Source organism: Anguilla rostrata, chromosome 6 (genome assembly GCF_018555375.3).
Source record: "Anguilla rostrata isolate EN2019 chromosome 6, ASM1855537v3, whole genome shotgun sequence".
Classification (NCBI taxonomy): domain Eukaryota; kingdom Metazoa; phylum Chordata; class Actinopteri; order Anguilliformes; family Anguillidae; genus Anguilla; species Anguilla rostrata.
The window spans coordinates 40,430,514-40,456,883 of record NC_057938.1 but is presented as its reverse complement, the minus strand read 5'-3'; the positions used below and the strand labels follow the sequence as shown (position 1 = coordinate 40,456,883).

At 51.4% G+C, this 26,370-nt stretch overlaps 1 protein-coding gene across 1 annotated transcript; it reads left to right on the top strand.

The window, feature by feature from the left end:
* The first annotated feature begins 647 nt into the window (after positions 1-647).
* LOC135257173 (sushi domain-containing protein 6-like) lies at positions 648-26,289 on the top strand. Its single transcript, XM_064339645.1, has 6 exons — positions 648-902; positions 4,285-4,426; positions 20,343-20,537; positions 21,123-21,261; positions 22,794-23,218; positions 23,764-26,289. Exons 2-6 carry the CDS (start codon positions 4,327-4,329, stop codon positions 23,787-23,789), a joined length of 885 nt encoding a protein of 294 aa, XP_064195715.1. The 5' UTR covers positions 648-902; positions 4,285-4,326; the 3' UTR covers positions 23,790-26,289.
* The last annotated feature ends 81 nt before the right edge of the window (positions 26,290-26,370 follow it).

Sequence of the window (26,370 nt, the reverse complement as noted above, 5' to 3'; positions counted from 1 at the left end):
TCTGCTAATGTCCCACATTTGCTGAATCCACCCCACACAATTCATTGTAATTCTGGTACATTACAATAAAGAGATATCTTTCCCTGACTGCACTTGTTGCAGTATTGCAATGCAGTGCTCTTTGATTATATTTTCCTGGCATTTGTAAAGATATTTACATGGTGAACATAACACATGGTACAATGTGTTATACAAACAGCGTTAATTCTAATAATAGGCCTACAGCAGTAATAATTTCACGACAATATTGTACGTGCTAGCTACGACAGGAGTAATGCTCGTAGTTCAAGGATATTTCACGAAGCAGGATTACTGAGTTAGCTGGACAACTGCAGTGAGTAAAACCCGGAACAACTCTTTTTACGTCTGTCCATGTTCCAGATTTGGTAGGGTTCAGAGTTTTACTCAGTGTAGTTATCCAACTACTTCAGCAATGCTGCTTGCTTCGTGAAATACCCTCCAGACCCAAGGAAAATCCAAGGTCTTGGAACAGGGGGCGGGTTGACATTGACAAAAGATAAGCGTGTGTACAGACACGCCCTAAATGGTGATTTCTGCCCAAAGTCCCTCATTCGGTTACATTCTGGACGACACGCCCCCTTCTATACGCTACTTATCTAGGCCCTATGTTCCCATGGAGACGGGGCGAGAGCAAGGCAGTTGGTGGAGCTCTAGGGTATCTTTCCGCCATTGTCATTTGCTAGCTAGCGATTCCAAGGCAGTAGAGCAGTCGCAGTTCCGTGTGTGTTTGTCTCCGTAATTAGCTAGTTGAACAATAGCCATAATTAATATATACACACAGTATATATTAGTCTTGGATAATTCTCTCTTCCTGTGTGTTTTTGGCTACATGTCCGGACAGTGAATGAGAAGGGGGGTCCCTGAAGTAGGTCGTTGTGTAGGTAAGTGCTTGAAAGCATTTTGCTGTGTTTTGCCTATTATATCTAGCCAACGTTAACGTCACGCAGCTAGATGCCCACAGCAGAATACGAGCCACTTTCGTAGGCCTGTTCTTAGTAGCCTACTTGTGAGTGTTGCTGTACTAGCAGCTAACGTTAACTAACCCGTTGTCCAACCAGCACACCTTTGCGTATAGACTACAGTGGGATTGTTAGTGAGTAGGCTAGTTGGTGCTTTCACTACTGTTAGTGTTCTAGCTTGCTAACGTTACACAACCGCAGTGTTGGCTATATTTTCAGCAACGTTATTCGCGTTTGCTAGCTAGCTAGCTGAATCGCCAGTCAGCTCGCAAGCTAGCTAGACTAGCTACCTAATTTAGGTTGTAACATTCATTAGGTTAAATATCGCAGCGAGTGAGTATTCTGGTAGGTCACTAGGTATGGTACTATCTAAATATCTTGTATCAGCGGTCCTAGCAATCAAGCAACGTAACTAGCTACAACTTGAAAATACTCCCTCATAATTAGATTAATTTAGCTAGGAAAGTAGTTAGATACCTGGTTAGTGTTACATTTGTCTAGTTCTGTACTGCTAATGTATTAGTAATATATTGCGGCGCAGATAACTTTGCACATCGAAATCTAATTAGGCTAACTTAGTTAATTGCATTCGTTTTAAGCTAACGTTAGCCAATTATATTGGAAATTGCTATATGAATTGCCTAGGCTAACGTCAGTACGGATCCTGTATGATCGATATCAGTATTGTCATCCAGCTAACGTTAATTAAATTACGATTGTTAGAGAACAAAATGGTTACCTTGGTTTGTAGCTAGTTTAGCACGTAATATCTGTTGTTAACCGGTTTGTTTGCGAATTTAGTTGACTTGGACTGACTCTTGCTAACTAGTTTAATTAGCATACACAGTAACACTACTGATGGAAGTGTTGTCATCGTAAACAAATAACATTTTAGTCCGATAACATTATTTATTTTATTGGGGCTTAGCACTAGTTACTGTTATCACAAGTATACCAGTGTCTCGGCAGAGAGGGTGTGCTAGCGAACTTATTTGGCTATCCTAGGTTTTAGTTGTGTAATTTGCTTGTTGCCATTTTGGGCATTGTTTGCTTTCTGTGATCATAATGTTGCTTTTAAGCCAACTACATTTCTAACTTTGTTCAGCAATATTAAAGTAGATTGGTGGTCATTGACCTAGCTAATTAACAACATGATGTAGCTGGTTGCAGTAAGCAAGCATTGGGAATGTTGCTCTCGGCTGCTTTGTGTCTGCTTGTTGTAATCTGCTCTCTGTTGAGGCACGTGCCAACGCGTGTGACTTAGCATGTTAGCGACTGTAGCTAACGTTATTGTGATCTAATTTGGAATGAACTTGAAATTGTAATGAGAAGATATTTGGCTGCTAATACATTTTTTACTCCTATTCTGAATATTAAGTGTAATGTATGAATGGACTTTTCTGTTAATTGGTTTTCAATATGTCAGTGATATGAATGCATGCATTTGTATTCGGTATTAAATAGCGCGCCATGCAGTAAATACCAGCGCCCTCGCTTTCCCGTGGTTTTATAATGAAGTGAGAAGGGTGCCCTGCAGTGGGTACTGATGCCATGCAACTTTGAACAGCCCTCTCCCCAGCTTTGTAAAGCCCTTTGAACACTGTTGGGTGTCACCGCAGGCCTGAATCACAGGCTCTCCTCTTTTCTCCCGAAGAGCCGGCCAAGCCGCCCCCAGGCTCTTGCCTCCAACGCTGCTGAGTTAAGCTGTTCGCGCACAGGCTCTGACCTATCAGGCCGTGATCTCTGATGGCCGCTGGCTTGCCTGCTTTTCCAGACACAGCTGCTCATTCTCCACCCCCCTTCCCCAGTGAAGGCCGGGGGAACCCGCAGCAGCTGCTGGCTCGAGGGAGTCACGTTTCCTCATCCGAACGCCATGTCCCTGTGAACAGCAGAGAGATTGGGCTGGGTGTCTTTTTTTTTTTTTTAAAACAAGAGACTGACCGGGAGTCACTCGGCGACTTTGGCCGCAAGCCAGTTCGGCCGCGGCCAGGGCCTAGGGGCTGTCGGTGCCCGTGAGCGAGCTCGTGGATTCTGCGGGCAGCGAAGAGTTAAGGGTCTCGGAGCCACGTGGGGCTCTCCCTGGAACCAAAACAAGGAAGAATCTGCGGCCCTCTTCTGTCATTCCAGAGCTGGGTGTGGGACTCTTTCCCTTCTGGGAAAGAGCAGGCCCGAGATGCGTTCCGCACACGTGAGCGCACACTGACTGGGCCATACGTGCAGCGAAAGGGGTTTGATCCCTTCAGTCTGCACTAGAGGGATCCTGGGCCCTTGTCCCACGTGGGGAACTGTTGTTGCACCCTTAAGAAAGGCCCCTAAACCTCACCTGACTCACTTGGAAGAGGTACAGGTTTACGCAGGGTATGTCAGACTTAATTTGTGGTAGAGCCATTGGCCGACGAGAGGGAATGATGTTACGCGATTGGACGATTACGCCAGATCCAGTCCTGCTGCTCCGCACAGATTTCCTGCATTGGGCAACAGGCATGTTGTTCTGGGTACGGTGTGGGAACATCGTATGCTGGTACCACTCCTGGCCTCTGTCTCTCCATTGCGTGATTGGTTGTGCTTGTGCCAGCACTGGCCCTGTGTGTAGGATACATTTTCTGTTGACACGGCACTGCTTTCATGATAATTATTATTAATAGCGGTAGCAGCAGCAGCGGCAACATAATCGGTAGTCATTAATCCAAAGAGTAGGCTTTCACTAGGGATGGCGATTTTCACGTCACAGATCAAGTGATCGCATAATGTGCTAAACTCCAAATCAATTCCTAGCATTGGGAACAATATTTTTTACAATGGGTTTTGGCTGGGCGACACCACTCGGCATATGGAAAATACACGCAGCCATAACAGTGCGCATCAATAATAATAATCACGGTCAGATATAAAGAATTTTATTCTCAACTAAACAAATGTTATGCGTCGACAAAATGAGCATGCAGCGGCTTGGCTGAATACTCTATACTGATTGGCTGGGACGTGTGCGTTATTTTTCAATACATGCCAGGCTATGAAGTGGCGTCTGCAGAAGTTCAATTGCTGTTCTAAATGAATGCACATTGATCTGACTTGGTAAAGAAAGTGGAAATTGTAAGAGCAAGCAAGCCAACAGTTACAAATATCATACCTGCAACAGTGTCTGCTTGATGACCATGAATGACTATATAGAGAGTAGCTAGATAGGTATGCATTATAGTTGAGCCTTTGTTTGAATTAGGTAGTTGGATAGTTATCTATCCATGCTGCGAGACCAGTTTGACTTCAAATTAAACAGAATTTTCTCTCTGTCTCTCTGTCTCAGGTTCAGCCGAAGAGGACCCCTGCTTCCCGGCCGGAGTGGAAGATGTGCCATGGGATGGTGGCGCCTGAGACCCGAGCCTTCGCCCTCTCTCCCTGCGCCGCGCTGCTCCTCCTGACCGTCCTCTCCACGGCGCACGCGTCAGGTAAGCCTCCTCCTCCTCCTCCCCTCCCCTCTGCGCACAGTGGCGGGTACGCCTCCTCCCTCCCTCCCTCTCTCTTTCCTCCTCCTCCTGCAGTGCCGTATATTCCCCTCCCCGCTCCTCTGCTGCTTTTCCGTACGGCCTCTTCCCGTTGGCCGCGGTCGCGCAGGAGAGCGCCGCCGCTGCCGCCCACCCCTCCCCTCGCCTCCGCGGCCTTTTGCTCCCGCTCTAAATTTGCTCAGAGCACAGGCGTATTGGGACGGTCTTCCTCGCGCGGCGTCCCGCCGCGGCGCTAACGCGCTTGCTATCCCGTCTCTTACGGGCGCAGGCCCGTTCGCTCGCGGTCCGCCAAGGGCCGTGAGACGATGTCGTTTGCGACCGCTCGGCCCAAGTGTCAGGTGTCTTTTTTCATAATGAAAGCGGCGTTCGCTGCGGTAAGCTTGAGGAAGACACGGCGGGTGTGGGGGGAGGGGGGGGGGGGAGGAGGGGGTGCGCACACACACGCAAAACCATCGTCCGCTTCCCGTGGCGGGAAGCTAGCGGTGCAGGCTGTGTTGCCATGGCGACGCCCCTCCCCCCCTCCCGTGTCCGCTGGTGGGGGGGGGGGCGATGTCCTTGCGCACAGAGGGGCTCCGGTGGCTTCGGAGCTGTAATCGATTTGTAAAACGCACAGTCTGTAAATACTGGCTCTTCAGCAGCGCCCCCCTCCAGCATCCCGTTCATGCTCTGCAAGGTACGATGCCCAGCCCCCCACCCCCCACCCCCCACCCCCATACGCCCGGGCTCACGGCTCTGAGCCTTACGTAATGCTGGCGAGCGGCTCAGAGGCTCCGCACGTGCCCAGTGCGACCTTCATCTTTAGTGAGTCGGAGAGAAAGTGGATGCAGGCGAAGGGGGAGGGTGTCCTCAGTTGGCTCTCCTCATTACTGATGGAAGGCTCTTGGGGTTGTGTATTTGTATGTGCGTGTGTGTGTGTGTGTGTGTTACCTGTCCCTGTGGTCATTTGCAACCCAGCACTGTGAGGATGCTCCAGTCACTGGCTGCTTCCCTGACACTTTTTCTGCCAGCATTGTGGATGAGTGACAGATTTGTGTAAAATTGCTTGTTTGTTGCAGTCGGGCTGTCTTTTCAGTATTTGCGGTTTGCATTGACGTGCGATTGCTGTACTGCGAATTGAGGCGTGTAGCAGTGTGTCGGCCCCCGCTTTCACTTCTCTGACCTTCTGACTTGCAGAGGTGGGGCATGTCCCAAACTAAACAGTCTGGCCTCCCGTTTGCTGTGTTGTCATGTCTGGTTTTCACAGGAAGTGCGTGAATTGTGAAGATATTGAGAACAGGAAGTGGTGTGGAGTCATTTGTCTGCTTTCTGGAAGTTACTCTTGGTTTTAGTTTCCCATGCAGCCGAGCGCACGCAATGTACATTTTTGCAAATAGGATCTCGGGCAGCCGAAAGGTGACCGTCCCTGAAATGTTCTTGAGCTTTGTAGAGGCTTTCTAGAACGTTCCTTTTCCTTCCGGTCGTTCATTGGACCTTGTAACCTTGACAGGCCCGAAACCTACGACTGTTTAAGTGCTGAACGGCAAGCTGGCCTCGTTTGATTAACACGTTCCTTTCTGTGGTAAACACATTACCACTGCGGTGATATAGCCTTGAGTCTTGAGACGTAATAACTTTGACATTTTTTGTGTTCCTTTGGAAACAATTTGGGTGTTATCTTCAAAGCTGAGGTGGCTGAGGTCTGTGACTAATGGCCGCACCCTGTGACCGGGCTAAATGTGGACCGCTGGTCAGAGCGATTAGGGCACGCTACTTGGAATCGGGACCGAGATCCGGGAAGTGTTTTTTTTTTTTTTTTTCGGCAAGAGTTTCCTTGAAAGAATCCCGGCTACCGGGGACTTGTGCCTTCGTGCGTTTGAAATCCATTACTAAAGCAGGCGCCTCGGGATCCATTACACGACGTGCTGTGGTGTTCGTGAGAGGCAGGAAGAGACACTGGGCCTCGTTCGCGAAACGTTTTACGATCGCTTTTGATTGTAAACCGCGTGTAAGAACGTTTCCGCGAACATTTCGGACTTCGTCCTTTTTTTTTTTTTCTCATCTGTGTTTGTTCTTGGCTGTTTCCGTATGCAAATCACATGAACGGGATTGCACATAAAATTTGCAAACAGCCAGCATTCGTCATGTCATACACCTGGGGTACACACACACAAACAAAGGTCTGCACAGGTGCTATGAATTCCAAATTGGTTTTTCATAGGAACATTTTTAAGAACAAAAGTAAGAATAATTTAAGGTTGAATTATTAAATTGTTACTAAATTCAAGTAATAATTTAAGAATAATAAAAGTAAGAATAAATAATGTTGTGGCTCAACACAGAGCAGTGGCTCATCACCTCTCACTGTTGCTAAGTAGCAACTGGACAGGATGATGAAATTTAGCGCAGTTAGCCTCCTGCAGCTGTTTAAGCGTATATCCTGAGACACGTCAACTTTGCAAAACTGCATTTTTCTCCATTTTGTGTCCCAGTCTGTTTGATGCCGGGCTTGATTTAGCCAGCTCTGCAACACTTGGCATCTGATAAGCTGCAGTTATGTAGAGCCTTATCTGTGCGGGTTCTCACTGAAGTCTGTACCAGGCAGACACATCCTCATACGATTTTCAGAACTACCTAACAACCAAACAAAACTAATTGAAGTTAACAGGTGGGGTTTAAAATGTATTGAATATAGGGCCTAGATATTTATACAGAAGAGGCAGTGTGTAATGGCTGCTTTATTTTTGCTTAATAGCCTATATTAGTCTGATGTTCAGGGTGGGAGTTTCACAATAAAAGCTACATTACCTTGTGCATTGCTATACAGGTTACTATACGTAATATCTGACATTTTTGGAACAGTGCAAATGAACCTAAAAAATAACTTTTCCTGCTTCTCATTGATTCACTATCAGCACAGTCCACTCCGCCTTGCTGCCATATATGGCGAATAATAGCATACTTATTTTATAATGGAAAATTTCAGTAATAGTAGCTGTTTAGTCATTTTCATTACTGGTAGCCCATATAGTCCCGGTATTTTCTGGCAAATTGTGTCCTGGGAGGAAAGGATTATGAATTATTCGAGAGAATTGGAGAAACTGAAAGCCCCATTATCCCTTAGCTTCTAGTTGAGCAATTTATCTTGATGGGCGAGCTGGAATGCTGAATGTGGAATTCCTTCCGTCTTCACAATGCAGGAAATGGCCGCTCACAGTCAGATAGGCTGTCTGCACCCAATTTCTGTAACGGTTCTATTTGTGTTGAACAAACTGATAATTACTTAACTGGGCCTGCTTTCTGGTTCATTGCCTTGGTTCTGTGGACACAACTCTCTCTTTGGAAGGCTGGGTGGAGCTGGGCCTTCTCTTTAGTTTAAAGGGCGGAACTCTGCCTTCTGTTTGGTTTAGGGGGCGGAACTCTGGCTTCTGTTTGGTTTAGAGGGCAGAACCCGGCCTTCTTTTTGGTTTATGGGGCAGAGCTCGGCCTTCTCTTTGGCTTATGGGGCAGAGCTCGGCCTTTTCTTTGGCTTATGGGGCAGAGCTCGGCCTTTTCTTTGGCTTATGGGGCAGACCTCGGCCTGCTCTTTGGTTTAGAGGGCAGAACTCAACCTTCTCTTTGGTTCAGAGGTTAGAATCTGGCCTTCTCTTTGGTTCAGAGGGCAGAACTCAACCTTCTCTTTGGTTCAGAGGTCAGAGCCTGGCCTTCTGTTTGGTGTACGGGGCAGAACTAGGCCTTCTCTTTGGTTCAGACCTTGGGCGCGCGATGGGAAAAAAACAATCGGCCTGCTTCCCGCTGCACAGCCCAGGGCTCCAGGCCTGTCAGGGCCGGTACAGCGTGACTTCATTACAGTGAGCATCGCAATTACTCAGTAGCTCTGCAGGGTTCATTGTGTAGAGACGTCTGTCATCTGGTGTTCTCAGTGCATGTCTGCAATCGTTGCCGTAGCGCTGGTGCAGTTTGCGATGTTGTTCAGTATTCAGAAGAACTTCTCTCTCCTGAATTTGAAAAGGAGACTTTTGGACTTGAGAATGTACAAATACAGAAACGTTGTTCGTGAGTGTTCATTTGCAACCAAGGTATGAGGTACTGTTGGGAGTGGCTGATTTAATAGGTGGCTGGCCCTGTTTGGTGTCCTGTTTGCGGCCCTGAGCAGAATTTGGTATCCTTAGCGGAGTTTTCACGCCCTGAGCAGCATACAGGGGCCCTTTCTGGAGTCCGGAGGGGTGCTAGGGGCCCTGACCAACTTGTGGTTGGCCCCGTTTGTGCCCCTGAGCAGCATTTGGTACCCTAAACAGCTTACATGTACTCCGAGAAGCATGCTAGAATGCCGATTGGTGTATAATGGCTGTGGTTGGAGCCTAGAGCTGTGCTTGGTGGTGGCGATGCCATAGGGCGCACGCTATCTGAGGAACAGGAAGTGTGCACAGGAAGAGACCGGCGAAGGCGAGCGGTAGGCCTCGGCTCTTTATCCGGCTCCGCGCAGGCCGCCTTCCCTCGTTTCTCCGCGTGAGAAAACGAAACCGTTCTCAAAGGCTGAGTCCGGGGGTGGGGGTGGGGCGAGGTTGGGTATAGAAACCTTCATCTGGTTTCACACAGTCAATGCAGAAGTGAAAAAGAGTCTGAGGTACATTAACATAAGCCAGTGTTCTGTATTTATTTTTTTGTTCTTCTGTTTGGACTTTGAGGGTTTTTCCCCCCCAGGTTTGCGTCTGTACGAGCGGGACTGTGCGTTTTAAGGAAGAGCGACAGCGGCCGTTGGGAACGGCTGTATAAAAGCAATATAAAAGCAAAGCTTCCCCTTTTTTTCTGCAGCTGAAAGCGCCGAACGTTACAGCGCCGCGAAATCCTCGCTCCGGGTCTCTCTCTCGCGCGCTAGCGGCTAAAATTCCCTCCAGCTGCTCTTTGTTTTGAGTTCGCTGCCCTCGCAGGAAGCGGGCGAATCCCCGTCTGGGGGGCGCGACGCTGCCCCTGGAAGAAGGAACCGTTTTTAAATCAAAGGGATTTTCACGCCCGGGGAACCAGATTGTCCCAGAGCGCCGGTAACGGAGTGAAAAGTTTAAACAAATAAGTGGCCGCGCTCGTTCCCTTTAAAAAACGCCAGAACAAAGAGGCCTTTTTATTTGGGTGTGAGACAGCGTGGTGTCTTAGCCACGGAGGGCCCCGGGGCTCAGATCTGCTCCCCGGGACCCTGCTGTGTGTGTGTGAGAGAGTGTGTGTGTACGTGTGTGTGTGAGAGAGAGAGAGAGAGTGTGTGTGTATGTATATGAGAGAGTGTGTGTGTACGTGTGTGAGAGAGAGAGAGAGAGAGAGTGTGTGTGTGTTTGTATGTATATGAGAGTGTGTGTGTACGTGTGTGTGAGTGAGAGCGAGCGAGCAAGTGAGTGTATGTATATGAAAGTGTGTGTGTGAGTGAGAGAGCGAGCGAGCGTGTGTGTGTATGTGTGAGAGAGAGAGTGTGTATGTATATGAGTGTGTGTGTGTGTGAGAGAGAGAGAGAGAGCGAGTGTGTGTGTGCGTGACTGAGAGAGAGAGAGTGTATGGCTCTCAGTTTCTCAGTCGTATGCATGTGTGTAAGCATGTGTGCATGTATGCGTGTGTTTAGGAGTGTATAGCCCCCCCCCCTTTAAATGTTTTTTTAAAATTTATTTGCAAGTCCGTGTAAGCCTGAACAAGCTATGTGCACGTGCTGTTCTCACCGTTTGGTTTGTGTGCAAACACACACGTGTGAGTTTGCATGTGCGTTTGTGCGAGCGCGTGAGCACGCTAGTGGGCCTGCAGTGGCCGGGGTCCTCGGAGCCCGATATGGGCGCCGCAGTCTACACCGGCTGGGAGGGTGCACTGAGGATTATGGGAATTGGTGTTCTCCATACCCAAATCGCAGGGACCGGTAGGCCCGAAAGCCTTTAGCCCGGTGCTAGCCCAGGACAGCGCGAGCCTGCCGCATGTCACGTTACACCGCGGGACAGCGGGAGAGAGCCTGACCCTGCCCCTCCATGAGGGGCTGACCGGGAACAGCGGCCGCAGACACCTTGGCTCGCGCGCGCGGTCCGCGAGAGCTACGCTATCTTCTGTTACAGCGTTCACATGGTGCCAAACTCGTATCCGTTACCGTCGTGTTCTAAACATAGCCCCTCCGGCCCCCCCCACGGTCTCTTTATCTCCTGTCTTCCTCTGTCTCTGTGATATCTGACGCCGGTACTGTTTCCACAAATAGTTGTCCTCTCGCTCCGGCGACGTGTGTCTCTGTGTTATCCCCTTCGCCCTGCAACTTTCAGCTCGTCTCTTTGGCCTGTATTAAGTACTCCTTAATAGTAGGACCGTGGGCACTCTTGAAAAGAAACAGGAAGTGTAACCTGACCTTTCAAATCTCCGTATACAGGTCAGCCTATGCTTTTACAGCTTCAGATATTTGTAGAATGAAACCAGTAATACGATACTTTAATTTTATGAACAACAATTCCTGTCATTAGGCCTATATGTGTGACAGTCTTTTGTATCTATGGTAGCAGTTTCATAAAGAACAGTTTGTTGTCATTATCGGTTCAAACTATTTAATAAAGAACAGCGTCTGAACCATAGGGGTTTCATAAAGAACAGTGTTTCTGTCATTGTTTGTAGCGGTTTCATAAAGAACAGTGTTTCTGTCATTGTCTGTAGCGGTTTCATAAAGAACAGCGTTTCTGTCATTATCGTTTGTAGCGGTTTCATAAAGAACAGCGTTTCTGTCATTGTCTGTAGCGGTTTCATAAAGAACAGCGTTTCTGTCATTGTCTGTAGCGGTTTCATAAAGAACAGCGTTTCTGTCATTGTCTGTAGCGGTTTCATAAAGAACAGCGTTTCTGTCATTATCGTTTGTAGCGGTTTCATAAAGAACAGCGTTTCTGTCATTATCTGTAGCGGTTTCATAAAGAACAGCGTTTCTGTCATTGTCTGTAGCGGTTTCATAAAGAACAGCGTTTCTGTCATTGTCTGTAGCGGTTTCATAAAGAACAGCGTTTCTGTCATTGTCTGTAGCGGTTTCATAAAGAACAGCGTTTCTGTCATTGTCGTTTGCGGGTTCCTGAAAAGTTTGCAGGGCTTCCGTCATAATCAACTGTAGCCATTTCTCAAGAAACCCCGTTGCTCTGAGACGGACAGGCCAGCCGCGCTCACAAAAGAAAGAAGCGAGAAACCCCCGCCCTGCCAAAGTGCAGCCCGGTCAACGCGCGGTCCTGACCTCATTGCGTCCACACCCTTGTTTATACATCCCCGCAGGTCTACTGCCGCGTTCCTCGCCCAGCACAACGCAGCGCCACTTCCTCCCCACGTACCGCTCTTTGTTCTGTGGAGTCGTTGTCATCACCTCACACCTCGTGCCACCAAGCGCACGTCACGCTTTGCGATGAAGGAAGTTCGGATGTACTCACTCACTCGCTCGCACGCTGTGTCAGGTACATTGTATATATTTTTGGCATTTCTCTGGATCGTCCTGTTCGGAAGATTGTTTGCTATTTACTTGAGGCGAAAATAGCTGAGCAATGCGCGGTACGCTCGTTTACGCGCGAGGTTAATTTGCGAGGGTTACGTAAGGGCTTACCGGGGGGGGGGGGGCGATCGGAGCTCTCCGGCTGTGCCGGCCCGTTTCGGTGCCGTGGCCCGGGGTCCCGAACGCCGGCCGCGCCCGGCAGATGGAGGCGGATTAGGCGGCGAATGAACGAGCCCCTCCGCCAGCGAGGAGAACGGAGCGGAGATGAGCTCGAGAGTCGCGCTCCCCGTCGTGCGTGCGAAGGGATCCTCTAAATATCTCTGCGTACACACCCGCCTTTATGCTGTGTGTTTTTTGTGGATTTGGGTAAATGAGATTTGACGGTGCCTACGGAGGGGCACACAGTCCCTCATCCAGCTTCAGTGCCTGCTGCAGCACCTCGATGCTCCATATGGCCTGTTACAGCCTGTCGTTCCAGGGGAGCTGTAACTGTGATGGATAGGCTCCTGTAATTATAGCAGTGATGATATTGCACTCCTGTGAGGTGATTATTATAGCAGTGATGATTGGCGGCTGTGTAGTATAATGGGTAAGGAGTCGGTCTTGTAACCTAAAGGTCACAGGTTTGATTTCCCGGAAGGACATTGCCGTTGTACCCTTGAGCAAGGTACTTAACCTTGTGCAAGGTATTTAACCTGCATTGCTTCAGTATATATCCAGCTGTATAAGTGGATACAATATAAATGCTATGTAAAAAAGTTGTGTCACTCTGGATAAGAGCATCTGCTAAATGCCTAATGTAAATGTAATGATTATGCTGGACTCCTGTGAGCTGATTATTATAGCGGTGATGGTGCTGGAGTCCTGTGAGGTGATTTTTATAGCAGTGATGATGCTGGTCTCCTGTGAGGTGATGACAGAAGATGCTGCTGGTCTCCTGTAAGGTGATTATTATAGCAGTGATGGTGCTGGATTTCTGTGAGATGATTATTATAGCAGTGATGGTGCTGGACTCCTGTGAGGTGATTAAAGGAGATGATGCTGGTCTCCTGTGAGGTGATGACAGAAGATGCTGCTGGTCTCCTGTAAGGTGATTATTATAGCAGTGGTGGTGCTGGATTTCTGTGAGATGATTATTATAGCAGTGATGGTGCTGGACTCCTGTGAGGTGATTACAGGAGATGGTGCTGGTCTTCTGTGAGGTGATTTATTGTGGCACTGCAGGCTCAGGCAGCACTGTGAACGCGCAGGGGGCCCTCAGGCCTCAGCACGTTTGGGGGCGGGTCCCTGGCCCTCCGGGTGAACGACGAAGCGCCGCTCGCTCAGCATGCGCAGCCCACAGGAGCTCCCCCTCCGAAATAGCCCCGCCCCGCCCCCCCCCCTACCCTAGCGCTAACGCTAACTACTTCTCCACATGTTCGGCTCTCTCTCCTCCGCGCGAAAACACGGACCGAAATAAATCCCTGGGAAGTACCAGGGCCTGCCGGCACCTTCCCACGCACGCCGTCTCACTCCAGCTCCCGGGCTGTCAAAAAAAATGTCCCACCTGAGGTCAGGATGAACAAGAACACCAAGGAGCGGTTTTCTTTTTTCTTTGTCGCACCGCTTCAACCTCAGGCCATAATTGCTGGGCAGAGCCGAGAGCAGAATTGAGCCACCCTCTTTTTTTTTACGCCAGAAACCAGCGCGGTGCACGCCCTGTCGCGCGCGTGGTTACGAATACAGCGGCGCGTTGCCACCGCGAGCGCGTCGGAAGCCGCCCTGCGCAAGGAGACGCCCGCTGCAGACTTTGCAGCGGCCTGTTGCAGCAGCCGTTGCACATTTCCATTCTGCAACCCGAAAGAATGCCTTCCGCTGTGAGAGTGCCTCAATCCGCGGTCTGGGCTGGAGGACTAACCGCAGAGAGGGGGGAGTCTGTCTTTCAGCTTGTGCTTAACCCACCAGTGTTACGCAGCCCTGGGCCCTGAGCTCACCGTAGAGAGACAGGCTCTGAGCTCACAGTAGAGAGACAGGCTGTGAGCTCACAGTAGAGAGACAGGCTGTGAGCTCACAGTAGAGAGACAGGCTGTGAGCTCTCTGGCCCTGTGCTCACAGTAGAGAGACACGCACTGAGCTTTCTGGGCCCTGTGCTCACAGTAGAGAGACAGGCTGTGAGCTCTCTGGCCCTCTGCTCACAGTAGAGAGACAGGCTCTGAGCTTTCTGGGCCCTGTGCTCACAGTAGAGAGACCGGCTCTGAGCTCTCCCTGACCCTCTGCTCACAGTAGAGAGACACGCTCTGAGCTCTCTGGCTCTGAGCTCACAGTAGAGAGACAGACTCTGAGCTCTCTTTGGCTCTGAGCTCACAGTAGAGAGACAGGCTCTCAGCTCTCTGGCTCTGAGCTCACAGTAGAGAGACAGGCTGTGAGCTCTCTCTGCCTGTGAGCTCACAGTAGAGAGACAGGCTGTGAGCTCTCTCTGGCGCTGAGCTCACAGTAGAGAGACAGGCTCTGAGCTCTCTGGCCCTGAGCTCACAGTAGTGAGACAGGCTCTGAGCTCTCTCTGGCCCTGAGCTCACAGTAGAGAGAGAGGCTCTGAGCTCTCTGGCCCTGAGCTCACAGTAGAGAGACTGGCCCTGAGCTCTCTCTGGCCCTGAGCTCACAGTAGAGAGACTGGCCCTGAGCTCTCTCTGGCCCTGAGCTCACAGTAGTGAGACAAGCTCTGAGCTCTCTCTGGCCCTGTGCTCACAGCATTGAGAGAGGCCCTGAGCTCTCTGTGGCCTGTGCTCACAGTAAAGAGAGGCTCTTTGTGGGCCAGCGCTCTTTGTTCTGAGCTGAGGGAAAGGTATTCCTGGCTCACAGCTGTCTGAAATGGGGGGATGGTGAGAGAGTAACTTATGCCCATCTGTTCCTTTTGAAAGCAGGCAGAGTGGGACAAGTGTGACAAAGGAGGCCCTCTGTATTTGGACTTGCAAATGTCCAGCTCTCTCTCCCTGCCTCCCTCCATCTTTCTCTCCCTCCCTCTCGCTCTCTCTCGGTATGTGGGCAGTGCACTCAGCACGTGCCGGCTGCCTTAATGCATGTGTTCGCCCGGACTAGAGAGGAGGGGGGAGGGCTGACTGGGCCCATGTGTGAGAAACGGAGACCGTCTGAGTGTTTACATGTGTGTGAGAGAGAGACTCTCCACGTGATACAGTGCTGTGTGAACTGCGCCTGCTGGAGAGGCCAGAGGCACAGAGCTCCTGTTTCTGACAAGGGCAGGAGATGGAGAGAGCTGGCTGAGGGCTGAGAGAGAGAGAGAGAGGGAGGGAGAGAGAGAGAGAGCTGGCTCAGGGCTGAGAGAGATGGCTCAGGACTGAGAGAGAGAGGGAGAGAGAGAGAGAGAGATGGATCGATGGGTTTGCCCTCTGGTCTGCTCTATGATGAAAGAGCAGTCGGATGTGGACAAGACTAGTCATTTCTGGCTTATGAGAGCTTGGTGATGTCAGCGGAGCAGAGAGTGCGTGGGAGCCGAAACGGGCTGGGAAAGCCGTGGGCGTGACCCCAGACGGGGGGGTGTTGAGCGAACGACAGGCCCCGCCCCATTTCCCTGCTGCAGTAGCCAAACAGCAGCTCCGCTTTTCGAGGTGCTGGGCCGCCTCCGTGTTTCCTCTCTCTCCCTCTCCCTCTCCCCTCTCATTTTCCCGTCTTTCTTTGACCCTCTCTTCATCTCTCCTTTATCTCTCAAGCTCCCGCTCGCTCTCTCTCTCTCTCTCTCTCTCTCTCTCTCTCTCTCTCTCTCTCTCTCTCTCTCTCTCTCTCTCTCTCTCTCTCTCTCTCTCTCTCCCTCTCCCTCCCCCCCTCGCCATCTCTCGTGCGTCCCGCGAGCTCTCGAAGGCGATGTCTCGTGCGGACTCACCGACGGGTCCGCTCCGCCGCCGGCGCGGAAAGTTCCGGAGCTCCGGTTCTCTCCGATGTCCGAGCGGCGGCCGCCCGTAAGCCTACGCCGGTTCTGGCGGTTCGTCGCGAGCCGCCGCGCCTCGTCGAGGCTGACGCCGCTCCTCCCGCGAGGAGACGCTACCCCCGTGTGAAAAGGGAGACGGGAGTTTTGTCACGGCTTTAAAATTCCGACGCCGTCTTTCTGGTCCCGTCCCAAGCCTCGGCTGGTTTCTGAGAAACTGATCCCAAATGGATATGTTCCAAATGGGGGAGGGCAGATTCTGGTGCCTGGTGATCCTGGTTCATTTCTCTGGAAGAGTTGGTCATGCTGTAGCTCTCTACTCCAGATGATTGTTCTTGCTTTTTTATATATATAGATTCTTGTCAACATACTGTAGGATGTTGGGAATCCTGACTCAGGATGTGTTATTTTTATTTTTTTAATTAGTTTTCAGATTCGGCTTTGTGTTGTTGGCTTTTCCAACAGTTTGACAGAGAAGAAAATTGAGCGTCCATCAGGTTTTTAAAAATGTATTATTATTATTAATCTATTTTTATGAAGGCTGGTGGTTGTCCTTATTTCCGGTGTGAATTATAGTTCCCAATATCTGTCATTAAAATGTAGTCGAACAGACGGGGAACAGACTAGAAAATTGCCCTTGCCCTTTTTTACAAGTGTTTTTTTTTTTTCATTTACAAAGGACATAAGGCCAAAAGTGACTGAGCTGTAGAACCTCCCTCTATGAACAATGTGCTAATGCTCTCGTCTGAGCACGTGGAGCAGATGGCGTTGTGTGGAAGCGAGGCCTAGCTGGCCGCAGAGGCCGTCCGTGTCCAGCAGGGCGGCGAAAGAGCCGACCCTTTCCGCGGCGCACGCCTCTTTCCCCCCCGAGCCGGCCGCTCGGGCGCGTCGAGGACGGGACGGGCGAGCGCCTAGTTACCGTACGGTTAAGGAAAGTGGCCTCGAAGGGACCGCGGAAAGGGAACCGTGCCGGTGAACCCAACCGCTGCTGCTGCGGTAGTCCCAAGCCCCCCCAATCCCCCCCCCGGTTTACTCGGCGAAAAGGGAGCGTCAGGCTGACAATGGGCTCCTTTGTCATCTCCTCCCCCCTTCCAACCCCCCCCTTCCCCCACGACCACCACCAAAACAAAGGCAGGAAGGAGACATCTTCCCATAGGCATAGACCCCCCCACCACCCCCACCCTTCCCCCACCACTTGCCCTATCACCATGAGCAAATCCGTCCCCGCCCCCCCCCCCCAGGCATCGCGAGTGCTCTTCGCTGTCAGAGGAACAGCTCGGCCTCCAAAATCCACCGGATTACGGAGATACGGGGGGGCGCGGGGGGAGAGGGGGGGGAAGAGAGCACAGATCAACAAGCAGAGCGGCAAAACAAACGACGCGAAGACGAAAACATATTTACGGGAGCTCGGGGGGCCGCCTCCCCCGCCGCCTGCCCTTTCGTGCGTTCCGCGGTCGTTACGGTGACAGATTGGGTCTGTTGTCGCGAAAGCCAATCCAGTGCTTTATCAGGGGGACGGCGGAGCCTTTAAAAAAGCCTTTCTGGGTCACCATCAATCACTTTGACATAGAAAAAAAAGAGTGTAAATGCGAACAGTCACCATTAGCGAATTGTAATGGTTGGTAGATTGTACTTGGTGAGACGCAATTGGTAAGTCAAGCTAGGTAGTAACATTGTACACTTGGTTGGGTGTCTGTTCGTTCCAAACAACAGCCCACACTGCTATAGTGTGTGTGTGTGTGTGTGTGTGTGTGTGTGTTTTATTTGTTAACAGGAGCCTTTCCTTTATTACACAAGAGTATCTCTTTCCCCCCCGCCAGCTTGCCAGCACACGCCGCTCTCGGTTTGCACAATTCCGGAACCTTCCAGATAGACGCGAGGATGCAACATTAGAGCTCCAGTGACTCAACCTCCCCCCGCCACGGCGCGGCGGGCCCGGGCGGAGGACGAAAGAAGCGGGCGTGCTCGCTCGCGCTCCCGGCCGCGGGCTTCCGTCGCCGGGCCGCCCGTCCGCCCGCCCGCCCGACCGCCCGACCGGTTTTCCCCTCACGCGCGGACGCTATCGATCGCGCCGCCAGCAGGCTTGATTAAAGGGCAGCGCTAGCGCTAATGGCTCCTCGCGGGCTGAGGAGCAGAGAGAGGAAGGGAGGGCAGGGCGGCTCTCGTCCCTGAGCCTGCCTCGCGGCGCGGCACTTCAGAACACGTCTGCTTGCTTGTGCTTGGTTGTACTTTTACGTGTAGCATGCTAGTACACTAGCATACTGCTTTTACATGTAACTGACTAATTTCACATGTAGCATGCTAGCACACTAGTGTTCTGCTTTCATATGTAACCTCTGACGTGTGCTGTACTGCGGGCTGCTGCTTCGGCTTTATTTACCATCGCTGCCGTCTAAAGGGTAAAACTCCAGATATTATAAGAAGTCAAATAGCTCAGCCCAATGGAAGAACTTGCCCTATTTTATGATTCACTATGTTAAAAAAAATATTTTTTTATTGAAACAAAGGTAAGAACTAGCTAGATACCCTCGCTCTCCCCGCGCCCGTCTCCTGTGGGGATTTGCAAACCCCCGGCCTTTTACGGCCAAGAGCGAGAGGAAGGCTGCACGGAGCGCGCTCGGTAGCTCCCGAACGGTTCCCAGGTGGCTACCGTACTCCGCCGCTTTGTTTTTCCCGTTTGCCGGGGAGGGAGGTGCTGGAGGCAGAGTCGAAACACGGCTGTGCCGGAGAGCCAGGGAGGGGTGCTGACGGAAGGTGGTGGGGGGGGGGGGCGGGGTTTCTGCATGCCTCGGCGTGTGCCTGTCAGAAATGAGCAGTGCTCCCCGGGAGAGGGGGTGGGGGGGAGTGGGGAGGAGCAGACAGAGGCCAAGTGTAATCTTGGGAAGGCAGCGTCAACATGGGGGGAGGGGAGGAGGGAGACTGAACTGCATTACCGTGTTTTTCTAGTGTTCAGTAGGGAAAACACGCACACGTGCACACACATGCGTACGCACACGCACGTGCACAGACACACACGTGCACAAATTCATACGCACACACATATTACATTACAGGCCTCTTATCCAGGGCAATTTGCATTGCATTCACATAGCATCCATTTATGCAACTGCAGATATACTGAAGCAATGCTGAAGGGTACAACAGCAGTGTCCTACCCAGGAATCGAACCTGTGACCTTTAGGTTACAAGACCAGCTCCTTACCCATCATACTACACTGCGGCACACACGTACGCACACACAAACACACACACACACTGAGAGTTCCAGATGGCGTAATGGATTGTAGATAAATCAATACCCCCCCCCACCACCACCACTCCCCTGTCTTCGTGCACTCTGGGCGTTGACGGGCATATGGCACAGAGACGGGATTGAAACAGGGCGATGGCACGGGGGTCGCTGAGCCGTATTATCCAGTGCTTTACCGCCAACCCCCCCCCTCCCTTATGACATCACAACAAGCGCTCGGAGGCTGCTTCTCACACCGCCTCCCCAAAAAACAAGGCATGGGCTCAGAGAGCGGCAGGGCCGGTCCCGTCCGGCGGACCGTCACGAGGGCCGACCCCTCCGACGCCGGACCGGCGCGCAAACACGCCGTCCCTTCCCCCCGGGGAGGGGTCGCGAACTTTCCCCCAATCCCGCGCCGGCTGTCCTGGGCGTTACGTAACGGGAGATTGATGTTCGTCCCGGGCCCGAGGGGGGAAACTCGCCGCGCCGGGCTTCGCACGGACTCTGCGATCCCGTTTCTCCGAGACGAAGCGGTCGGAAATGTCTCACTGAAAAAATCAGCCATGCGCTCGCGTTCCTCCCCGCTATGTTCATTAACCAAAGTTTTGGCAAAAGACTCCTTCGTCAGGGTGATTTGCCGGTGAGCAAGCTTAGCCCTGTTATGGGACTAATTGAAGACGGGTGAGGCAAAACCATGTGACCAGACCACATTCATCATTTAAAGAAGTGTGCTTCTATACAGCAGATCTCGTGCGTATACAAGATGGCGGCAAAATCTCTACATAAACACTATATGTGTAAAATAAGAAAAATCTGCATAGTGTGCTATTGGCTATATGTAGGCCTAGATATTGAAGCCAACACTGCGTGAAGGCCAGAAACGGTCGGTCCGTAAAGGAGGCCCAACTGTGAGGCTGTTGCCTTTTTCGACAGAAGGACACAAGGAGTAACAGGGCCACCAGAAACATACATGTGGACCATTGCATATCACGTCTGGCCAGGGACCCCCAACAGTACCTTCAAGGACCCCCAGGGGTCTGTGCCCCCCCCCCCCCCCAGTCCCCACCCCATTGAAAACCCAGCCTCTGAAATAGCATAGTTCACTGAAAAAACAAGGTACATCGTCTAGTGAGAAATGGAACTTAAAGCGAGGGGGGGAAAAACCTGTTTTGGTCCATGTGGGTCAGTGACAGTGCGTGTCGCTGCGGGGTTTCTGTGCGAAAGGTTTCGCCGCGCGGCTCACCCGCGCTCCTCCTCTGCCCTCCGCCAGTCTGCCGGCCGCCCTACGAGCCGGAGAACGGGGGCTACACCTGCCACCCGTCGCCCTGCCACCGGCTGACCCACGGCACCGTCATCGAGTACTTCTGCGACGAGGGCTACGCGCTCAAGGGGGACTACAAGTACCTCACCTGCGAGGACGGGGAATGGGACTCGCCCATGCAGATCAGCTGCCACCTGAGCCAAGGTCAGTGCCCGCGCTAGCCGCCGATGCTACAGGGGCCCAACGGTCAATGCAAGCCTTTCGGTGCTGTACGGCCTTAGCGTCTGAGCTCACATTACAGCAACATCACAGAACCTCATCATCTACGCTAACAGCGGCTGCTGCTGAACCTTAGCTTCTGCTCTCACTTCTCATACGGTACAACCTCAGAGATGCTAGCCTCAGCTTTACACTGACTGATTGGCCAATCTGGATATGAAACCTGCAAGTTCTGCATTATCAAGCTCCTCATTGTCGCTGGCACAAAGCGAACACTAAACAGTAACAAGTTCCTTTCAACGAATAACAAACTTAAAATTGGCTCCTGTGGGGCAGTGTACAGTGATTGGCTCTTGTGTCAGTGATTGGCGTCTGTAATTGGGGAGCTGTGCTATTTTTGGCTCCTGCGATAGTTGACAGTGATTAGCTTTTGTGTCGGGGCTCTGTGCAGTGATTGGCCCTTGTGTCGGGGCTCTGTGCGGCGATTGGCTGTTGTGTCGAAGACCTATGCGGTGATTGGCTGTTGTGTTGAGGCTCTGTGCGATGATTGGCTGTCGAATATTCCCCCAGGTAAGGAGCCGCACTCTCCGCTGGGCGTGCCGGCGCTCTCCATCGTGGCCTCCACCGCCAGCTCCGTGGCGCTCATCCTCCTGCTGATCGTGCTCTTCGTCCTGCTGCAGCCCAAACTCAAGTCCTTCCACCACAGCCGGTAAGAGGAGCTCCCGCACTCTCACACAGCACTGTTCCCAGATCAGTACAACAGCCCAAACTGCCCCACCGTGCATTAGTACAGTGGCTTTTATTGCTAAAATACACCATGTTTCATATGGGCTTATACAGCTTATCCGTAAGAGGTTATGAGTGTGACACGCTGGCCTTGAGAACTTATTAAATCATACTGAAAGGCTGTATTTATTTACGAATGCACACATGCAGTCACAGTTGGTCTCCATTCCCATCCTGCTTAATCAGTCGATCTGTCATTGCCCACATGCAGTCACAGTTGGTCTCTATCCCCGTCCTGCTTAGTCACAGTCGATCTGTCATTGCCCACATGCAGTCACAGTTGGTCTCCATCCCCGTCCTGCTTAGTCACAGTCAATCTGTCATTGCCCACATGCAGTCACAGTTGGTCTCTATCCCCGTCCTGCTTAGTCACAGTCGATCTGTCATTGCCCACATGCAGTCACAGTTGGTCTCTATCCCCGTCCTGCTTAGTCACAGTCGTCTGTCATTGCCCACATGCAGTCACAGTTGGTCTCCATCCCGTCCTGCTTAGTCACAGTCAATCTGTCATTGCCCACATGCAGTCACAGTTGGTCTCTATCCCCGTCTGCTTAGTCACAGTCAATCTGTCATTGCCCACATGCAGTCACAGTTAGTCGCCATCCCCGTCCTGCTTAGTCACAGTCGATCTGTCATTGCCCACATGCAGTCACAGTTGGTCTCTATCCCCGTCCTGCTTAGTCACAGTCGATCTGTCATTGCCCACATGCAGTCACAGTTGGTCTCCATCCCCGTCCTGCTTAGTCACAGTCAATCTGTCATTGCCCACATGCAGTCACAGTTAGTCTCCATCCCCGTCCTGCTTAGTCACAGTCGATCTGTCTTTGCCCACATGCAGTCACAGTTGGTCTCTATCCCCGTCCTGCTTAGTCACAGTCGATCTGTCATTGCCCACATGCAGTCACAGTTGGTCTCCATCCCCGTCCTGCTTAGTCACAGTCAATCTGTCATTGCCCACATGCAGTCACAGTTGGTCTCTATCCCCGTACTGCTTAGTCACAGTCAATCTGTCATTGCCCACATGCAGTCACAGTTAGTCGCCATCCCCGTCCTGCTTAGTCACAGTCAATCTGTCATTGCCCACATGCAGTCACAGTTAGTCTCCATCCCCGTCCTGCTTAGTCACAGTCGATCTGTCTTTGCCCACATGCAGTCACAGTTGGTCTCCATCCCCGTCCTGCTTAGTCACAGTCAGTCTGTCATTGCCCACATGCAGTCACAGTTGGTCTCCATCCCCATCCTGCTTAGTCACAGTCAGTCTGTCATTGCCCACATGCAGTCACAGTTGGTCTCCATCCCCGTCCTGCTTAGTCACAGTCAATCTGTCATTGCCCACATGCAGTCACAGTTGGTCTCCATCCCCGTCCTGCTTAGTCACAGTCAGTCTGTCATTGCCCACATGCAGTCACAGTCAGTCTCCGCAGCCGTAATCAGACTCCTCCTTGTGCTCGGCAGACGGGAGCAGGGCGTGCCGGGGCAGCCGGTGTCCATCGTGGTGGAGGGGGTGCAGGTGTCGCTGCCGTCCTATGAGGAGGCGGTGTACGGCAGCGGGGGCGGAGCCGTGGCCCCCTCAGAGTCCCGGGTGCAGATCGTGCTGTCGGAGGGCCCGCAGGCCGAGGGAGGAGAGGCCCCGGGGCAGGCGGGGGCGGAGCGGCGCGTCCCCGGCCCCGCCCCCGGCCCCGCCCCCTCCACCTCCACTCACCTCTCAGAGACGGTGCTGGTTCACCAGGTGCCCTCCTCCTCCTCGTCCTCCTCCTCCTCGCCCTCCTGGGCGAGCGAGCAGCCGTGCGCCGCCGGGCCCCGCCCCCAGAGACGGGATTCGGAGAGCAGCGACCAGCACAGCCTGCTCTCTCTCACCTCCGCCGAAGAGTTTGCCGATGGTGAGTGTGTGTGTCAGACCTGGGTCAAATACATGTTTGTTTTGGATTCAAATACTTTTCTACTATTTACTGGTCTTGTCTGGTGTATTGGAACCAATGAAAAAAGTGCAGACCCGGCCTACTGTTCATATTGGCAGGCTCAATTACTCCAGGCAAAATCAATAGAGCACAGAAAAGTATTTGAATCCGAAACAAATACGTATTTGACCCAGGGCTGGTGTGCGTGCGTGTGTGTGTTTGTGAGGGAGGATGTGTGTTTGTCTTTAAGGGAATGTTTGAGTGTTGTTGTATGTTGCATACACTTTTTAGTTTTTCTTTGCGTACGATGTAAAGGAGACATTATGGAGAATGTCGTTTTTTCTGTCGCTGTGTGATTTAGAATTTAGGTAGCTATGTGTGATGTAATGAAGATATTGTGGATGAAGTTGGTTTTCCTGTGTTGGATAGGAATATGTAATACAGGAATCGTGGATAACGTCGTATTCATGGTGTTTAGGAATTAACAAAGGTATTGTGGGTGATGTAGTTTTTCCTGTGTCCCGCAGATATTCCGTTGTTGAAGGAGGCCTGAATCCCTCTGCAGCCCTGCTGCTCTGACCTCCCTGCTGCTGCTGGCCAGGACTGTCATGCTCCCCAAGCCTCCATCTCTACCACCCATACCCCTGCCCACTGCTACTCTGTGCTCTCACACCCACATACACACACACATCAGAATGGCCCCAGGTGTCCTCTAGCCAGAAAACTCGCCCACAGGGAGAGCTCTCACACAACACAAGGCCTCAAGAAGTCACCGACCCGCCCTGTGTTGATATTTACCATACAGATATATACGGACTGTGGCCTACACATCATTAAGCATACTGGCATCCATAGTATACAGACATATACATTACCGACCCTTTATCAGGCAGCTGGCATAAGAGAGGAGGACAAACGCATACAGTGTCTGGCAAGCAAAAACAAACAAACAAAAAAAAACAAAACAAAAAAGAGCTAAAGGATGAATGCATGTATAGGTTTTTGTACGGTCGTTTTGTTTTTTTTTCCCCTTTTTTGCGCTTGAGAGCTAGCGAACCGAGAGGATGTTAAACGAGGGGTACCCCCTGGTCGGTTCCTCGTCCTACGCCCCCCCCCCAACCCCCCCGCTGCATGCTGTCCGCATTCTCACCAGAGCGAGTTTCCCCGGGTCGCTCGCGGCAACACACTGTGAATGACGCATGAAGGCTACCGCCCGCCGGCAGACGCGCAAGGTCACGGGCGCGGGTTTTTTTTTTTCCGTGCGCACAACTCGATTGACACACACACACACACACACACACAAAAAAACGGCACGTTTGCCTGCTTTTCCTTTGTCACGGTAACGGCTGTGCCACGCCTCCGATCAGAATTGTCGATCAGAATATATATTTTTTTTGTTTTTCCTCTGGTTTTTTTTTTTTTTTTGTACTGTCCGCTCGCCTAAAACTCTCCTTGCCTGTCTGTTGGCAGTGGTGCCACGACGTGCCTGTTACTGTTATTGACGAGGGCTTGGCTACGTCACATTGACCTTGGCTGTTTTCTTTTTTTTTTTTTTTTCGGTTTTAATTTATTTTTGGGCAGGACATGCCGGAGAACACAACCCATCATGCTGTCATGATTTATAAGAAAAGAGGCTTCATGCTGATTTATAAGAAAAGGGGGCTTAAAACGCCGCTGGTGCAGAGAGAGATTGTTCTCCCGTCGACCGAGCTAGCTTCGTTTTCGTCCATGCGTGAAGAACAGACCGCTGGTCGTTCGAGACGGAGGAGAAGGACGATGACTTGGGGGGTGTGGAGGGGGGGGGGGGAGGTGTGTAGGGGTGCAGAAGACCCCCTCCCAGGGACCGTCCCCTAGGGGGAAGGTCTTGGTGCTAAAGTCTGACCAAACGTACACACGTCAGTCTGCGCCTCAGCGTAGAACAAAGCCGCGAGATGAACCGCGAGATCGGTCTTCACGCAGACGAGAAAAGCACCGCGCTCTGGAAACGGCATTTACGACGCCGAGCGCTGCACTCCCATTGGCTACGAGGAGTGGCGCTCGCAGGCGACGTGTCGGCGCCCGCGCGGACAGATTCCCGATTCCGACCGTCGGCCCGGCCCCCTCCGGTCTGCGGCTCTGAAGGGCGATCGCGTTCGGACCCGGTTCAGGCGCGCCGCCCGTTCGCTCGGGTTTTCCCTCCCGATCCCGCCCGGCACGCCAGCGAAGCCTCCGATTGGCTGCCTGGCGCTCTTCGGCCGCTCGGGCTCGTCCGTCTCCGGGCCGCGCGCGGCCCCGTTCAAGGCGGGAGGACGGCGTCGCCTTAACGCCCGCACGCATCTGTCCACCCCGGGCCTACGCGTCGCCGTTTCCACATCGCGCCATCTCATGTCACTTCCGCGAGACTCCTCTCCCCACAGCCTTATACCCATCGTCCATTTGCGCCGCCTTCAACGGAATTACGGCCTTTGTTTCTCACTTTTAACGTTTCTGACGACAGAAACGAAGTCTGTAATGTTACTCCGCCAAAAAAAAAAAATTATTTTTATTTACTGCAGCTTAATAAGAAACGTATAAAGAAGCCTGAGCACCTAAAGATACCATTTTTATTTCGATAATTTATTTGTTTTTAATTAAAAAAAAAAAAAAACCTTTTGTTTAAGGCTTAGGGAAAAGAACGCATACAAAATAAGTTCGCATGTAGAAAGCTGTTGTATGGCAGTGCTCAAAACCGAAAAGTCCCCACTTCCTGTTGTTTCCAGAGCTGATCCCCCTTGCACCATTGATGGAGCTATGCGCACTTGGTACTCCTGAAATTTCATACTGGAATGGGCTTAAAATGGGTTTAAAATGGGCTTTTGACAAAATTGGAAGGAAGCAAAAAAATGGTAAAATTGTCTTTATGTTGTATAGGATGTTTCTTTTCCTTTCATTGCTTTAATTTGTTTGGGTTTTCCTTTGGACTTGTACATTGCAATGGGTGTGACAATAGTATTTTAATATTTGTATAAAGTTTAATTTAATTATACAGTGTATATAACTATTTCTAATTAAAGCTTTCTTTTGAGGTGTGCAAAGTGGTCTTTATTCTTTATTTATTCTTACGTGGGAACATATAAATTAGATATTTGTGTCAAGTACCGTTTTGTGTTACATTT

What these genes read in the sequence shown, in the direction of transcription:
- LOC135257173 (XM_064339645.1), top strand. Translation starts at nt 4,327, where the DNA reads ATGTGCCATGGGATGGTGGCGCCTGAGACCCGAGCCTTCGCCCTCTCT. An exon ending in AAGTCCTTCCACCACAGCCG is followed by an intron (nt 21,262 to 22,793) that starts GTAAGAGGAGCT and finishes TGTGCTCGGCAG; the next exon opens with ACGGGAGCAGGGCGTGCCGG. An exon ending in CGCCGAAGAGTTTGCCGATG is followed by an intron (nt 23,219 to 23,763) that starts GTGAGTGTGTGT and finishes TGTGTCCCGCAG; the next exon opens with ATATTCCGTTGTTGAAGGAG.